This window comes from Ogataea angusta (assembly GCF_019207475.1).
Source record: "Ogataea angusta isolate 61-244 chromosome Unknown 61-244_NODE_12_length_299177_cov_91.812086, whole genome shotgun sequence".
In the NCBI taxonomy this organism is placed as follows: domain Eukaryota; kingdom Fungi; phylum Ascomycota; class Pichiomycetes; order Pichiales; family Pichiaceae; genus Ogataea; species Ogataea angusta.
Genome location: NW_025065226.1, coordinates 1 through 13,361, shown reverse-complemented (window position 1 = coordinate 13,361; position 13,361 = coordinate 1). Strand labels below are relative to the sequence as shown.

The 13,361-nt window shown below is 42.0% G+C and overlaps 7 protein-coding genes across 7 annotated transcripts; 4 read left to right on the top strand and 3 right to left on the bottom strand.

Annotated features, from left to right (window-relative positions):
* Positions 1-67: 67 nt before the first annotated feature.
* KL928_004970 (uncharacterized protein) lies at positions 68-1,270 on the bottom strand (the record flags this gene model as incomplete). The annotated part of the gene is made up of 1 exon (XM_043205727.1): positions 68-1,270. The coding sequence occupies one exon, from the start codon at positions 1,268-1,270 to the stop codon at positions 68-70; it is 1,203 nt and encodes a 400-aa protein (XP_043057557.1).
* A 147-nt stretch (positions 1,271-1,417) lies between these two features.
* On the top strand, positions 1,418-2,857 carry KL928_004969 (uncharacterized protein; the record flags this gene model as incomplete). The annotated part of the gene is made up of 1 exon (XM_043205725.1): positions 1,418-2,857. The coding sequence occupies one exon, from the start codon at positions 1,418-1,420 to the stop codon at positions 2,855-2,857; it is 1,440 nt and encodes a 479-aa protein (XP_043057556.1).
* A 1,115-nt stretch (positions 2,858-3,972) lies between these two features.
* Positions 3,973-4,836, top strand: KL928_004968 (uncharacterized protein; the record flags this gene model as incomplete). The annotated part of the gene is made up of 1 exon (XM_043205724.1): positions 3,973-4,836. The coding sequence occupies one exon, from the start codon at positions 3,973-3,975 to the stop codon at positions 4,834-4,836; it is 864 nt and encodes a 287-aa protein (XP_043057555.1).
* Positions 4,837-4,847: 11 nt separating this feature from the next.
* KL928_004967 (uncharacterized protein) lies at positions 4,848-5,309 on the bottom strand (the record flags this gene model as incomplete). The annotated part of the gene is made up of 1 exon (XM_043205723.1): positions 4,848-5,309. The coding sequence occupies one exon, from the start codon at positions 5,307-5,309 to the stop codon at positions 4,848-4,850; it is 462 nt and encodes a 153-aa protein (XP_043057554.1).
* Positions 5,310-5,550: 241 nt separating this feature from the next.
* On the top strand, positions 5,551-6,123 carry KL928_004966 (uncharacterized protein; the record flags this gene model as incomplete). The annotated part of the gene is made up of 1 exon (XM_043205722.1): positions 5,551-6,123. One exon carries the CDS (start codon positions 5,551-5,553, stop codon positions 6,121-6,123), a length of 573 nt encoding a protein of 190 aa, XP_043057553.1.
* A 29-nt stretch (positions 6,124-6,152) lies between these two features.
* Positions 6,153-6,938, bottom strand: KL928_004965 (uncharacterized protein; the record flags this gene model as incomplete). The annotated part of the gene is made up of 1 exon (XM_043205721.1): positions 6,153-6,938. The coding sequence occupies one exon, from the start codon at positions 6,936-6,938 to the stop codon at positions 6,153-6,155; it is 786 nt and encodes a 261-aa protein (XP_043057552.1).
* A 1,111-nt stretch (positions 6,939-8,049) lies between these two features.
* KL928_004964 (uncharacterized protein) lies at positions 8,050-8,721 on the top strand (the record flags this gene model as incomplete). The annotated part of the gene is made up of 1 exon (XM_043205720.1): positions 8,050-8,721. One exon carries the CDS (start codon positions 8,050-8,052, stop codon positions 8,719-8,721), a length of 672 nt encoding a protein of 223 aa, XP_043057551.1.
* Positions 8,722-13,361: the final 4,640 nt, after the last annotated feature.

Sequence of the window (13,361 nt, the reverse complement as noted above, 5' to 3'; positions counted from 1 at the left end):
AACATGAACCCTACGGATCTGGTGAGATCTGAAATTCGGCTTGGACATGCGCATGTGTTCTGACTCACTAAATCTGTGTGAGCTTCACAATAGTGTCGATGTTGATATTTTTAGATTCAAAATACTCTGTCTGAATCTTGGACCACAAAAAATCAGAAACTATGATTGTTTGCAAAATGCTAAGCACCAAGCCGATGGCGTAGAAGAAATTCGCATTTCCGGAATTGAGGCTCATCCAGACGTAGTAGAACACCGGAAGCAGAGTGAGAATCAAAATCACTCCGAGGTAACTCAGGAACGGAGAGAATTTGAGCTTTTTGTAGTAGACCTTGAATATGATCAGCATCGAGTAAAACAGGTTCAAATCTGTCACTGTGGGGTACGCTTTGGCAAAATTTACGAATCCAACAAGAATCCACGAAGCAAATAGCAAGTCGTTGCGGAACCTGGTGGCCAGAGGCACGACGAAAATAAACGAGTATATGTTGAACACAGAGAGATAAAAGCTGCTGAAAAAGTCAAAAATCTCCGTGAAGAAGTACCACCATAGGCCTATGTTGGGCACGATTTTCTTGAAAAGCACAATGGAAGCATAGTTGAGATACAAGAACCGTAGCGAGTTGTTTGTCAAGATGTAACTCGAATACAGCAAGGCGGAGATGGAGGCGATGTAAAGCATGAGTGAGCGTACCACTGCCTGTTGCGAACGAGTAGATTGATAGATAGAGAACATCAAGGGCACAGCAAAATACCAATTGTAGTACGTCAGATATGTGGAAATTGCCAAGGTCACAATCGAGGCCCTGAACTTGTTCTGGAGAGTGAAATGGAAGAACAGAATTAGAGTAAGATTGTTGATCACTGTTGTTGACTTGGAAAGAGTCGAGAGGATAGCCAATGGGTTGAATGCATAAAAGGTGGCCACCACTCCTGAGCTGAATTTTGTGGAGTATTTTGTATTTTTATTGATTTGCACCAAAAGGAATCCGATGAGAGTGTCGAGTGCTGCAAAAACAGCATTGAGATGTGTCAGCTGAGAGAACAGTACCAGAAGAAGTGGAGGAAAGTGAACTACCTCACCATTATATGGATCAATGTCACTTGTGAGCAAGAATATTCCCTCTTGCAGCGATCTGAACGAGGATATAGGTGTAGAAAACAGCACAGACTTATCGAGAATTGATGTAATCTGTGGATACAGAGCGGGCACTGCCAGTCTGATAAAAAAGCCTGTTGTGAGAATGATATATTCGGACTCGACCATGGTCATTAAATGAAGTGTTTAATTTTCCAAAGGGCCCGCAAAACTTAGCATTATTTACAAATATTTTTTTATATCGTCATTTTTGCCAACACATTTCTAGGGTGGGAGATTGTGAGACTAAATTCGGACCTGTAAATAGAATTGAATAGCAAAATGGCGAAGAATAAAAACAAAAAGAAGCAAAATGGCAAGGACACAGTGAATGATATGGACAAGAAGATAGACAGGTCGCAACAGACCGAAAATCAGCCTGAAGAATTACAAGATGGCCCTGTTCCTGAGGACAAGAAACGCGACGATGCGCAAAAGCCGAGTGAGCAGGCAGATGAAGAGCAGACGTCGCAAACAGACGACCCTGTCTCCAGCACAGATCAAACAGAAATTATAGAGGAACTCAAGCGACAATTGGAAGCCAAAGACAAAGAAATTTCACGACTGCAATCGAATAGCCTCAAGGAACAGCTTGAACAAAAAACAGAGGAATGCGAGAAATACCAATCTAACTACCAGGCACTGCTGAGCAGATTGTCTTCGATGAAGTCAGTGTTTCAGAAAATGAAGGAATCAGAGATTGAGCTGGAGAACACCCAAAACGAGCTTAAAACATGTAAGGAGACAATTGAAAGTCTGGAGAGTCAAGCTGAGGAGAAGCAGAGAATTATTGACTCGTTGAGTTTATCAGTGGCGTCTTTGAAAGATGAGGCCGCAAATTTGAACGCAGAATGCGATAAGTTGAGCAAAGACTACACAATGCTCAAGAAAAGTGCTGAGCTGAAAGACGATGAGCAAACGCTGGAAATTAAGCGACTGGAAACGTCCAACAAAAAATACGCCGTGGAGCTCCAGGAGCTTAGGTCCGAAATCGAGGAGTATCTGATAATCGTGAACGAAGAAAAGATTTCGAAGCAAAATCTTTTGCATGAGATGAACGAAACAAAAGCTAAAAATGAGAGTTTAAATACAGAGAATCGCGCCTTGCAAGAGGAACGCAAATTACTTCAAGACCAAATCACCGATTTGGAGTCCAGGATCGCCAACCTCACGCAGACATATGAGGGAGAAAAGCACGACTTACAACATCAAATAGAGGTCAATATCACGAAAGCATCCGCCACGGAGCAGCAGTTGCAAGAAGCGCAGTCGAAGCTGGGTGACGCTGAGCAAAAACTGACGCGAATCACCGATCTTGAAAACGAGGTGAAGCAGAAGCAGCTCACAATCGGCAAGCTAAGACACGAGACTATTGTATTGAACGAGCATCTAATGAAAGCGATGAAACTGGTCAAGAAGGAATCCACCACCGAAACGGTGGATCGAGAGCTGATCTCCAATCTTTTAATTTCGTTTCTCCAAATACCCAGGGCGGACGCCAAGAAGTTTGAGGTGCTGCAACTGATCTCCAACTTTTTGAATTGGGATGATGAAAAGAAAAGGCATGCGGGATTACTGTCGTCGCATTCGAAAACCAACTCGAACAGCGTTTTGAACGTTCCTAGCACTCCTCTTGCCGAGAATTCTGCACCGCGCTCTGGCCAGTCGTTTGTGTCGCTGTGGACAGAATTTCTCGAGAAGGAATCTACACCTTCTAAATAAGCGTGTACATTGTAATAATTCGTTGCATAATTAGATTAAGACCCTTATCGTCTACAGAACGCATTGTCGAGCAAACTCATCCCACATTCGCACCCTTAAAGAATAATTGATTGTGGATATGTGTGCAGGATCATGAAATATTCTAGTTTGTCAAAGCTCGGATCTGCCCCATATGACTTAACTTCCAGCATCAATGTGAGAAACGTATGTTGTTGACAGGCCCAATGAACTATACTAGATTCATAGGTTTGCGTTATAGTCCTCTAAAGAAAACCGATCCAAACTTTTATTACATCCAGTAAGACCGGGTTCAGACCTGCTACGAAGCCTGGAGAGCAGGGCAACACAAGCGCTAATCAATGATCGGCCAGGATTGAATCAATTTTCATCCGGCCAATGATGTAAGACATAGATCTTGAACCCAGCGTCGCGGAACTTGTTAGTGGTGGAAGATCTTGGAACTATATTATCTGGAATATTGCCGAAGAAATGGCCGCAGGGACTGTTGATGAATTAGTCTTGTTCCGTGAACCCACGATTCCCATGTGATTCACTGGTTGTATATCAAAACCCCAGTCACATTGTCTTCTTCTGCGCACCTAAAGAGAATCAATCATCTCGAGTTGGGCAGAGTACTGGCTCAATCGAAGTGCGATAGGCAAAATTGTCGAGCGCTCATTAGATCGCCATTGTGGAATAGTCAGACAGTGCCCTGACACATCAAGAAGATGTTCCTTACTAGATCATAAAGTCCTTTAAAACTAAACTCGGAGTTACCCCTGTAATAAGTCAGGAAACGTTTGATCTGGTGCACTAAAGCCGCGGAAGCAAGTATCTGTGATGCGCTTACGAACCAACGCACTTGCATCAAAAAGAGCGCCTATCTGATCATAGTCACAAATTACCCATTCTAAGGCAAAAGTGGACCGGGGTCCCACCGCGAGGAGATCCTAATCTTAATCTCTAACTGCGATTCGTAATTAGCAACCGGTATTAATTTTATTATTTATCGCTGTGCGGCTTATTAATCTGGAAGTTGCGGATGCCAAATTGCCTATATATATATATTTACCGGTTGCACCAACAAGGTTTTCAATTGTCATCTTATTAACTGTATGTCGTCGGAGAAAATTGAACTGTACTCGTCTAAATACTACATCGCCTGTGCCACTGGCGGGTTCCTGGCTTGTGCTCCCACACACTCGGGTGTCCTGCCCCTGGACCTCGTGAAATGCAGACTGCAAGTGAAGCCTGGTCTTTACAAGGGAAATCTGGACGGTATCAAGTCCATCATCAAAACCGAAGGTTTGAGAAAAGTGTTTACGGGTATTGGGCCAACTTTCATTGGTTACGGTCTGCAAGGAAGTGGTAAATACGGATTTTACGAGGTGTTCAAGAAGAAGTATAGCGATTTTTTTGGTGTGTCTAATGCCTATGTGTACATGCTTGCCTCCGCATCTGCCGAATTTCTTGCAGACATTGCTTTGTGCCCCTTTGAGTCCATGAAGGTGAAAATCCAGACCACTTTGCCTCCAAATCCAGTCGTCGGTTTATACTCAAACCTATACTCAGGATTGGTCCCACTGTGGTTCAGACAAATCCCTTACACCTGTGTAAAGTTCACTTCATTTGAGAAGATTGTCGAGTTGATTTATGCTAGCTTCCTCACCAAGCCCAAGGAACAGTACTCCAAAATTCAACAAACAGGTGTCTCTTTCGCAGGAGGATATGTCGCTGGTATTTTCTGCGCTCTGGTTTCCCACCCGGCAGATGTGATGGTTTCATTGATCAATAATGAGTCAGGAAAGGGCGAGCCAATGATGTCCGCAGTCGGTAGAATATACAAGCGGATCGGGTTCAGCGGACTATGGAATGGTCTGGGTGCAAGAATTGTGATGATAGGTACCTTGACTGGATTTCAATGGCTGATATATGATTCCTTCAAGGTCTCCATTGGCCTTCCTACCACGGGCCATTGAATGTGCCGTTATTATATCCATTCAGACCATTTTTTCCGTTGCAGATAGATAAACATCCCCAATCCTGAAAAAGCCATCAATGATAGTATAAATATGAATAAGTTATTCCCTTGTGTTTGTGGGTCTTGCTGGGATTGCTGTTGTGCATCTCGTAGTTCACGGAAGCCCCTGTAGTATTTGTTTGATTTCCTTTTCGTTGCTGACTCGAGCTCTATATTATTATCGCACTTCAGGTAGCCCTTGAAACAAGGCAAAAGCATCTCAAAAGCGTTCTCGGAATGCGAAACATCATAAAATGGTATCGTGGCGTCCACACCCGCGCAGTCAAAAAGCACCTCGGAACCACCTGGGTGTTGCTCAATCAGACTTGTCACGTCATACACTTTGCCATTTATGACCATCCACAAATCGTCTGGTGACACATGCGCAGCCACCTCTTCAGCTGTGAACACTCGTCGAGCGCCTGTGCTCATCACTTGTAAATTTATGTTTTATGCGATGTGTTGACCGGCAAATCGAAAAATGAAATCCAGGCTCCCTCTTTTCGTTTAATTTGTCCCCGTCCCAAGCCTCAGTCACTCTGCGGTTCGTAAGCCAGCTACTCTTACGAGAAGATTGCTTCTATAATGCTGGTAAAGATTTGCTTTCGGTTACCCGACGGAAAAATACAAGTAATCTTTTTTTATTTTTTGTGATAATTCTCCACTTTAGATTATGCTTCCCATCACCCGGAGACTGACGACGGCACCTCTAAGAACAATCCATGTGGGATTTAGATTCAAAACTACAGCAGCATATGATAGCGCAATCCAGGCCCTCAGACAGGACCTGAAAACCAGCATTCGTATGAAAGCAGACGTCTTTGAAAGAAACGTGATCAAAAGCATCTTGACTGAGGTCAAGAACCTTGAAGTTGCTAACGCCGGGAAAGATCAAGACGAATTTCAGCTATACGATCTGCTAGCCAAGATGATAAACCAGCGGAGAAAAACTGCTGAAGAGTACCTGAAGGAAGGTGCGCCTGATCGGTTTCAACAAATGGGGCTGAACGAGCTCAGAGAGATTCCATACATCGAGAAGTATATGAAGGAGCTTCCAGTAGCTTCAGAAAGTGAGGTTGAGGCTAAAGTGGAAGCGATTGCCAAAGAGTTGCAGAAGGGTGAAGGACTAAGTAGTCCAAAGGCATTGTTCGGGAAAATTCCTTGGAAGTCCATCCAGGAAGACTGGCACGCTTCTAGAGCAGCAGTTTCTGCCGTTATTCCTAAAGTTTACGAAAAATTGACGTAGTAAATTTCCCTAGGCGCATCTATCCAATATTAACTTTTACCTGCTTCTTGGACCAAATCCAAGAATTTCTCTTTCGACATCTCGTTCACGAGTTCCTTCTTCTTCGTCTGCCCAACTCCCTTGATGGATTCAACCTCCTTGCTGGTCTCCGTTTGGGTCGCCAGAATGGCATTGAACAGTTTGATCACACCTCTCTGAGCAACTTTTCGATAACGCTTTTCCCTCTCTAAAGTCTGCCTTGCTAGCGCATCATCAGTAGGAAGTAAGTTTTTCACTCTGTTGGATGTGAGCTTGGCTTTTTTTTCCGCGAGAAGTTGCCTTTTGGCTTTGAGCTCTAGTTTCTCACTCTCTAGCTTTTTTAGTTGTGATTTAGATCTGGCCAGGATTGGATCTTTACGATTGTGGGCCTTCAGCTTGGAGTCAAGAAGAGCATTAATGGCTTTCGAAAACGACTCAGAGCCATCGCTCTTGTTCTTCTTCTTGCCTGGAAGCGTTGGGATCTCTTCATCGTCTGAGTCGGCATTATCCGAATGAGACGAGTAGTTCGTTTGCAGTTCGTCATCACTATCCTCACCTATTTCTTGTTCGCTGCTTGAAGAATCGCGCTCACTGGCGGAATCACTGTCATTGTCGCTCTCTATGCTTTGTTCAGTGTGATCGCTCTCACTTTCTTCTTCAACTTCGCTGTCTCTTTCGACTTCGGCGTCAATTTTTTGCTCCTTTCTTTTCAGGGCCTCTCTTGAAAGAGCGCTTTTGGATGCTTTGGGTATACCCATGGCCACCTTCTGCCTTTTGAGATCCGCCTTTGTCGTCATCAGAATGTTCTTCTGAGAACTTGAAAAACTTCAAATAAATTTTTCTGTGAAGTGTAAGGATGTGCTGATATTCGATGGCTATCAGGCATGAAGCGTTTGTTGCTTTGTACAGTAACCGACTACATTTCCTGGCCTTGAAGTATGGCTTGCTTAGACAGTCGAGAATGAGGATGAGCAGCCATCAATTACAAAGTGAATTGGATTCCTGTTACCTGGCTGTAGATCCTGCAATTAATTGCTCACTTCAACAGTGAAATTCAAGCTTTGATAATTCAAATGGCTCTCACCCAAGCTTCAACTAAGAACTGCTTTCATTTGAACCTATTCGTGAATGGCTGTATCAATCAAGCCTATGAATTCAATTTCTTGAACAAGCTTATCGTTTATGCGCCACAACGGGGGCTGGTGATTACCGATTAGTAAAATTGGGCTATCTAAAAAGGTTGATGCCCGCTAAAAATGAGTCACTCTTAAAATCTTAAATAGGAAATTGTGTATTTTGGTGGCTATCGGGTTTCGACGAGTCGACCAGGTATATTGATGGCCACACAACCAGGCCTACCATCACATTGCACCTGGGAGATGGAATTGATCCCGAGCACGCTCCCTTTTGTTTTCAAAGCTTGATCGTTTTTTTAACTTCGAATCCACTGTTTTCCGGTCCGATAGCGGCAAGTTGATATTATTAATTGATTTTTCCACAACTTTTAATATTTAAAGGAGTCATTTCCCGTTGAAAATTTTTTCTCATATACTTTCTCTTTTAAAGACACACCTATACACAACCAGCTATAAAAAGATTACTTTGTTATTTGTCATTCCGTTAGTGTTAGTTTGAATTATCAGTGAATTATTCAATATGTGTGCCTAATTTTATATCCTTTCAAGGTTATAATTTCTAAATTGTTCAGTATGTTAGACAATTAAAGAAACGAGAGAGAAAGTACATTTCAGAGACTTAAGTTTCGTTCGAGTTTATCTCAACCCATCCCCCAATTAGATCAATATGTTAAAGTGAACCATAGATTTCCCACCGTCCATCATGGCGTGTCGTTGTTGACCAACTTATTTTTGAGAAAGATAAGATAAAATAGAATTACCATATATCATCATGTTGTTAGGAGAATCAGTTTTCAGTGCTTTTGCGGAGCCCCCATCGTCTAAACCAGTCGACCTCGAGGAATTACTCCTCGATACCAGGGGTTCTCATTTTGATGATCACGATGCTGATCAGGCTCTCCATTCCGGTACGGGCCTTACAATCTCTCCATTTGAAATCCACTCTTCTGTGATCGATTCCATTTTCGAGGATCCAGATGCTCAGGCAGTTCCGATGTTCGAGCCAAGGGAGGATTCGTCCTCCTGGGAACCACTTTTCAAGGAGGAAGATGATCTCATTCAAATTGCCCAGCCAACTCCTGCTATGAAAGAGGAGATTCTGCCAAAGACAGTTGTGACGTCACCTTTAACAGATACGGAAGAGTCCAGACGTTCAGTTTCTTGCACTAGCGAGGCTTCCACTTCGCCCAAAAAGGATCGCTTTGGCTGTACCCCTTACACTAGAAAGAAGAGGTCTCTTCCACTAGAGCCAGTTGTTCCTGAAGGCGCTGATGCTATCGCTATCAAGAGGGCTAAGAACACCGAAGCTGCTAGAAGATCTCGTGCTCGCAAAATGGAGAGAATGTCTCAGCTTGAGGATAAGTGCGAGTCGTTGATGCAAGAGAATGAGTCTTTGAGATCGGAAGTTGCTCGTCTCCAGAGTCTTCTACAACGATCTTCGTAAAGTTTCTTGAAAAGTTTGTTTTGAGATTTAGCAGAATATTAAAAGATTTCAAAATCAGTTAAAAGCTTTCGTAAGCTTTTGTAAGGTCACTTTTAACATGCTGTCCTTAAGCTCACTATAGACTATGGAGTACGAATGTCTTACAATCTCAGACACCGGAGAGAGAAGTGATGGGTGAAGGATGGAAGAAACTAAAAACGTACCAAATCGTCGAAAACCCTTCTACTTGAACGAACAACATACAAAGTCTATAAGGAAGTTGGGAGATTAGTGTAGTGGTCATCATTCCTGCCTTCCAAGCAGGCGACATGGGTTCGAATCCCGTATCTCTCAAATCTCAACTTTCATTTATTTTTTTTTGGCCAACATTGGATCTGTGACAATTGAAAACTCTATGAGTGCGGTGGCAGGTGGTGTTGGGAGATTAGTGTAGTGGTTATCATTCCTGCCTTCCAAGCAGGCGACATGGGTTCGAATCCCGTATCTCTCAGATCCCGACATTACTCCATTTTTGTCGGTCGTGTGATTATAGTACTAAAAGTTGTAAGGTAAAACAATCATTTCTGCACACAGAATCCTCCGTTGCGCCCTTTTTTATCAAAGTGCTCACCAATGTCATACTGGGTTGCAATCTAAAATTGTTTTAATTTTCACAATTATCTAGCTGAATCGAACAATTGGAGTGCCCTCGCGACACGATAGCAATCCATGGGACGGCCGCTCTGTTTAAGATACGAGCAAATGCTCGATAAGAGACATTCCCGATAAATCATCCTGATAATCTGAATGATGCCTAGATCTGAGGGCTGGTCATGAGTTTTAGTATATCTGGAAAGAAATTCAAGTTGGGACATTTGATGGCACTAATAGAAGCGAGTGCTATGGAGTGAGAAGGTGGTCTCGTTATCCACGGTATGTAGAACAATTCTATTGCTCACGCGATTCTTGAAACACTAAACCATTCTTCAATGACCTCTGAGATTGTTCAAGTTGTTGTGTTCTACTTCCTTGTGGCGGCAATGTTAGATGAAAACACTTAAACCCCGTCGTCTTTTTTGTTTGCGATTGACCCAGAGAGGGATACAGTGAGACCTTCTCTTAGTTCTTTGTCACGTAGAATAATGGTTACCCACAATCTTATTAGCCCCTGGACCTGAACTTGTTGCCAATCCAGAATCCTGTGACAGCCTCTACAAAAACGCAATCCCCCATGTTGCAATATCATTAAGGCTGTACTTGTCTGCACTCGCTTGAATTCTACTCATGACTGGTTCATTTGAAGTGGTCGAGTCTCTTCCACCAGAGTATGGGATATCAGACTGTTACAGCACTTTTGAAGCTAGCAAACAGGTATGAACCAAAGCAGTGTATCTCTTGATCAAGGCTTATGCTTGAGAATAAATTCGGCAGCTTTCTATGTCATAAGAAGTTCTGTTCGTGGAGTAGCTGCTCAACATTTAACATTGTCTTCAATAACTACCAGCATATTGGAAACGGTTTTGTTCAGCATATGCTCCTTCTCTGATCTCTATTCAAAAGTATCAGAAAAACATGGGACAGCTTTCGAGGCCAGTTACGAAGATAGACTACAATTATTGTATGTCCAAATGGGCGTTTGAGCTGGGAACTTTTACCCCGATTTATAAACAAAAAGGGCTAAGAAGTCTCTAGATTGTATAACGTCAGGCAAAAACAAATGCATACAGCAGGGTTCGAACCTGCGTCCCATCACTGAGAATAGAACTTGAGTCTACCGCCTTAGACCACTCGGCCATGTATGCAAGTTTGAGATTTAAATAGGGACTAGCTTCTATGTATGCTATCTATTGTAGGGATACATATTTATTTCGATAGAGGGCGTTATACTCTTATGTTTAGGCAACCCTTCTTTGTCACTGTGTCTTCACATTTTCGTTAGACCTTAATTTATTTCTGAAGAACGATAAGGATGTAATTCATATATTCGTATGTCCTGTTTATCGCTTGTCATCGGTTCTTCACTGTTCGCTCTATATCTTGATCGGATACCTTGCACTCTAGAAGGAGCCACTGAAAACAGTTAATTTATATGCAGAAATTCAATATCTTGCAGTACACCTCCTCTAAAAGTTCTGTCAGAAGTGAAGACAATAGTCCATGATATCTCATATCAAGGGGACCATGGTTTTCGTGGTAACCATCACTTTAGCATAATAGTATTCTTACATGTATTACGTGAATTTTATATATTCAATTGAGTATATCCTCAACGGAGAATCTATAGTTCTTTTGCTTGTACATTAAGTTACTGTCTGCTAAACGAAGTCTGTCTAGAATCATAAGGATTTGTTGTGTTGCAAATTGATAGACTATATATCTCACAATACTTCATTATTTGAGCACTATTATTTACTGATTAATACTTATTGTTCGACGTGCAAGTCGTATTGTTTGTCATAATTACACCGGAGTCGGCGATTGCATTGAAGCAGGCAAATCAGCACTCGTTTCATTAAACAAAATAGCCCTTTTTTGTCTAGCATATTCTCTTTTTTCTTCTTGAGATAAATTGGCCAGCCTTCTGGACGTGTCTGCGTCTGGTATCGACTCAAAAAAGCCTGGAGAAACTTCTCTTATACTATCATACTTATATTCAATGCCTCCAATATTAAATGAGGTACTAGCAGAACAATAAGCAATAGCGTAGGAGGTGAAAGAAGCAAAAACAATTCTTACAATTGAAACCATGATGTAACAAATTTTTATAATTTGTGGAGTTTGGTATACTTAATGTGGGTTTAAATAGCAGATTTGATATAGTATTGTAGTATGGAGATATTTTCCACAGCCATCGTTTATATCAGAATAACCGAACAATCCGAATACGACAGTGGATGACAGATACCGGTTATTATTGTTCTTGATACATATGCAATATGACAAAATTGTACCTTAAGATATTGTATGCAAAATTACTGACCAATCGGGTATATACAAACCAAATGTGGGCTACACATGGTTTGATTACAAAGGGTATCAATGATACTTCTTGCTAGGAACTTTTATCGCAACTCGACGAAAGATAATGAATAGCGTAAATTTATGTGTAAAGTAATGTGAGCTAATGATATAAGTTGTTCTTGTAACCATAAAAATGAGCGATCAAGCTTATTTAATTAGTCAGTCAAACCGTTCGGAGCTTTGCGAGTCTCCACAGGTCTCCACAGGTACAATAATAACAAACTGGGGTGGTTTCTGCATTTACCTCCAACTCGAAGGACGTACCGTTACATCCTGGTTCTGTATAGACCCAAGCTATAATGCTATAGCTCCCGGGGCTTATCAAGAATCCTTCAAATGGACCCCATCCTGTACATTCTGCCATCTAATTTCCATTTTCTAGCACTCCCAGGTTATAAGCACAATTTTCATCGGTATAGGTTGCCATGTATGGCGTAGCATATCTTTTTTTCAGCTTTAGAGGGACCGGAGATTGCATTGAAGAAGGCAAGTCAGCACTCGTTTCATTGAACAGAATAGCCCTTTTTTAGTCTAGCATATTCTCTCTGTTCTTCCTGAGATAATTTGACCAGCCTTCTGGATGTTTCTGCGTCTTCTGCTATCGACTCAAGTGTGTTTTATTTTATGTTCGTTTCCGGTCATGGTGGATTGTAGTAACCGCGATGTATTAAACCCTACCTCCCTCGTAGAGAAGAAATAATATTTGTATTGATCCTCCTTTTTCCCCAAGACCTCGCTCGATCCAATTCTCAGTGAAGACCAAAAAAACTCCCTTACATCTCTGAAACCATATCCCCCACTCGTTTCCATACTCTTTCGGTTGCGGCCATATCTAGCAGAAAGCACCGTTTCCCGTCCGATCAACTGTAGTTAAGCTGCTAAGAGCCTGACCGAGTAGTGTAGTGGGAGACCATACGCGAAACTCAGGTGCTGCAATCTTTTTTTTTTTTTTTCCTTCGCTCGACAGATTTCGTGCTTTTTTATTTTCGCCAACCAACGCGGTCTCAAGGTCGCGTTTTGCATCATCCCATTGTCCATCCAATCATCTATATATACACCCACCGTTTTCCACATCTCCCCATCACGTAGAGAAGAGAGATCGCCATTCCTAATCCCTCTGACCTCTTCTTGTAATCCTGCCTCCAGGAAGAGCAGCAACAGTGTGGTATGGTACAAAGTCTTCAACCTTCCACTACTACAGCTTTGCTGGCTCTTCCAGGCACCTTGTAGCGCTCTGTAGAACCTATTTTAACCTCTGCCACCATCTTTATGCTTAAATTTTTCTTTCCAGCGCCAGATGACAAACAGGACGTGTGCCACACATTTTGCATCACAGAATATCTGTCTATTCTGCCTACTTTTGTTAGCTTAGGTGCCCGTACCGTACTCACTTTTCATACAACAACCATCAATTACCATACATTTTTTCTCATTCACCTTCGATTTTACTATGGTACAGAAAATCTGTCATTTGTCAGAGCTCAAAACTCTTCTATTGGCCATTATCAACTGAAATCTCTTAACCACTACACTTCGAAAATTCAATTCAAAAGCTTTGCTACCAAAAAAAAAAAAAAAAAAAGAATAGAAAATAATAAGCCAACTAAAACTAACTTATTATCACTGAAGTATATAAAAAC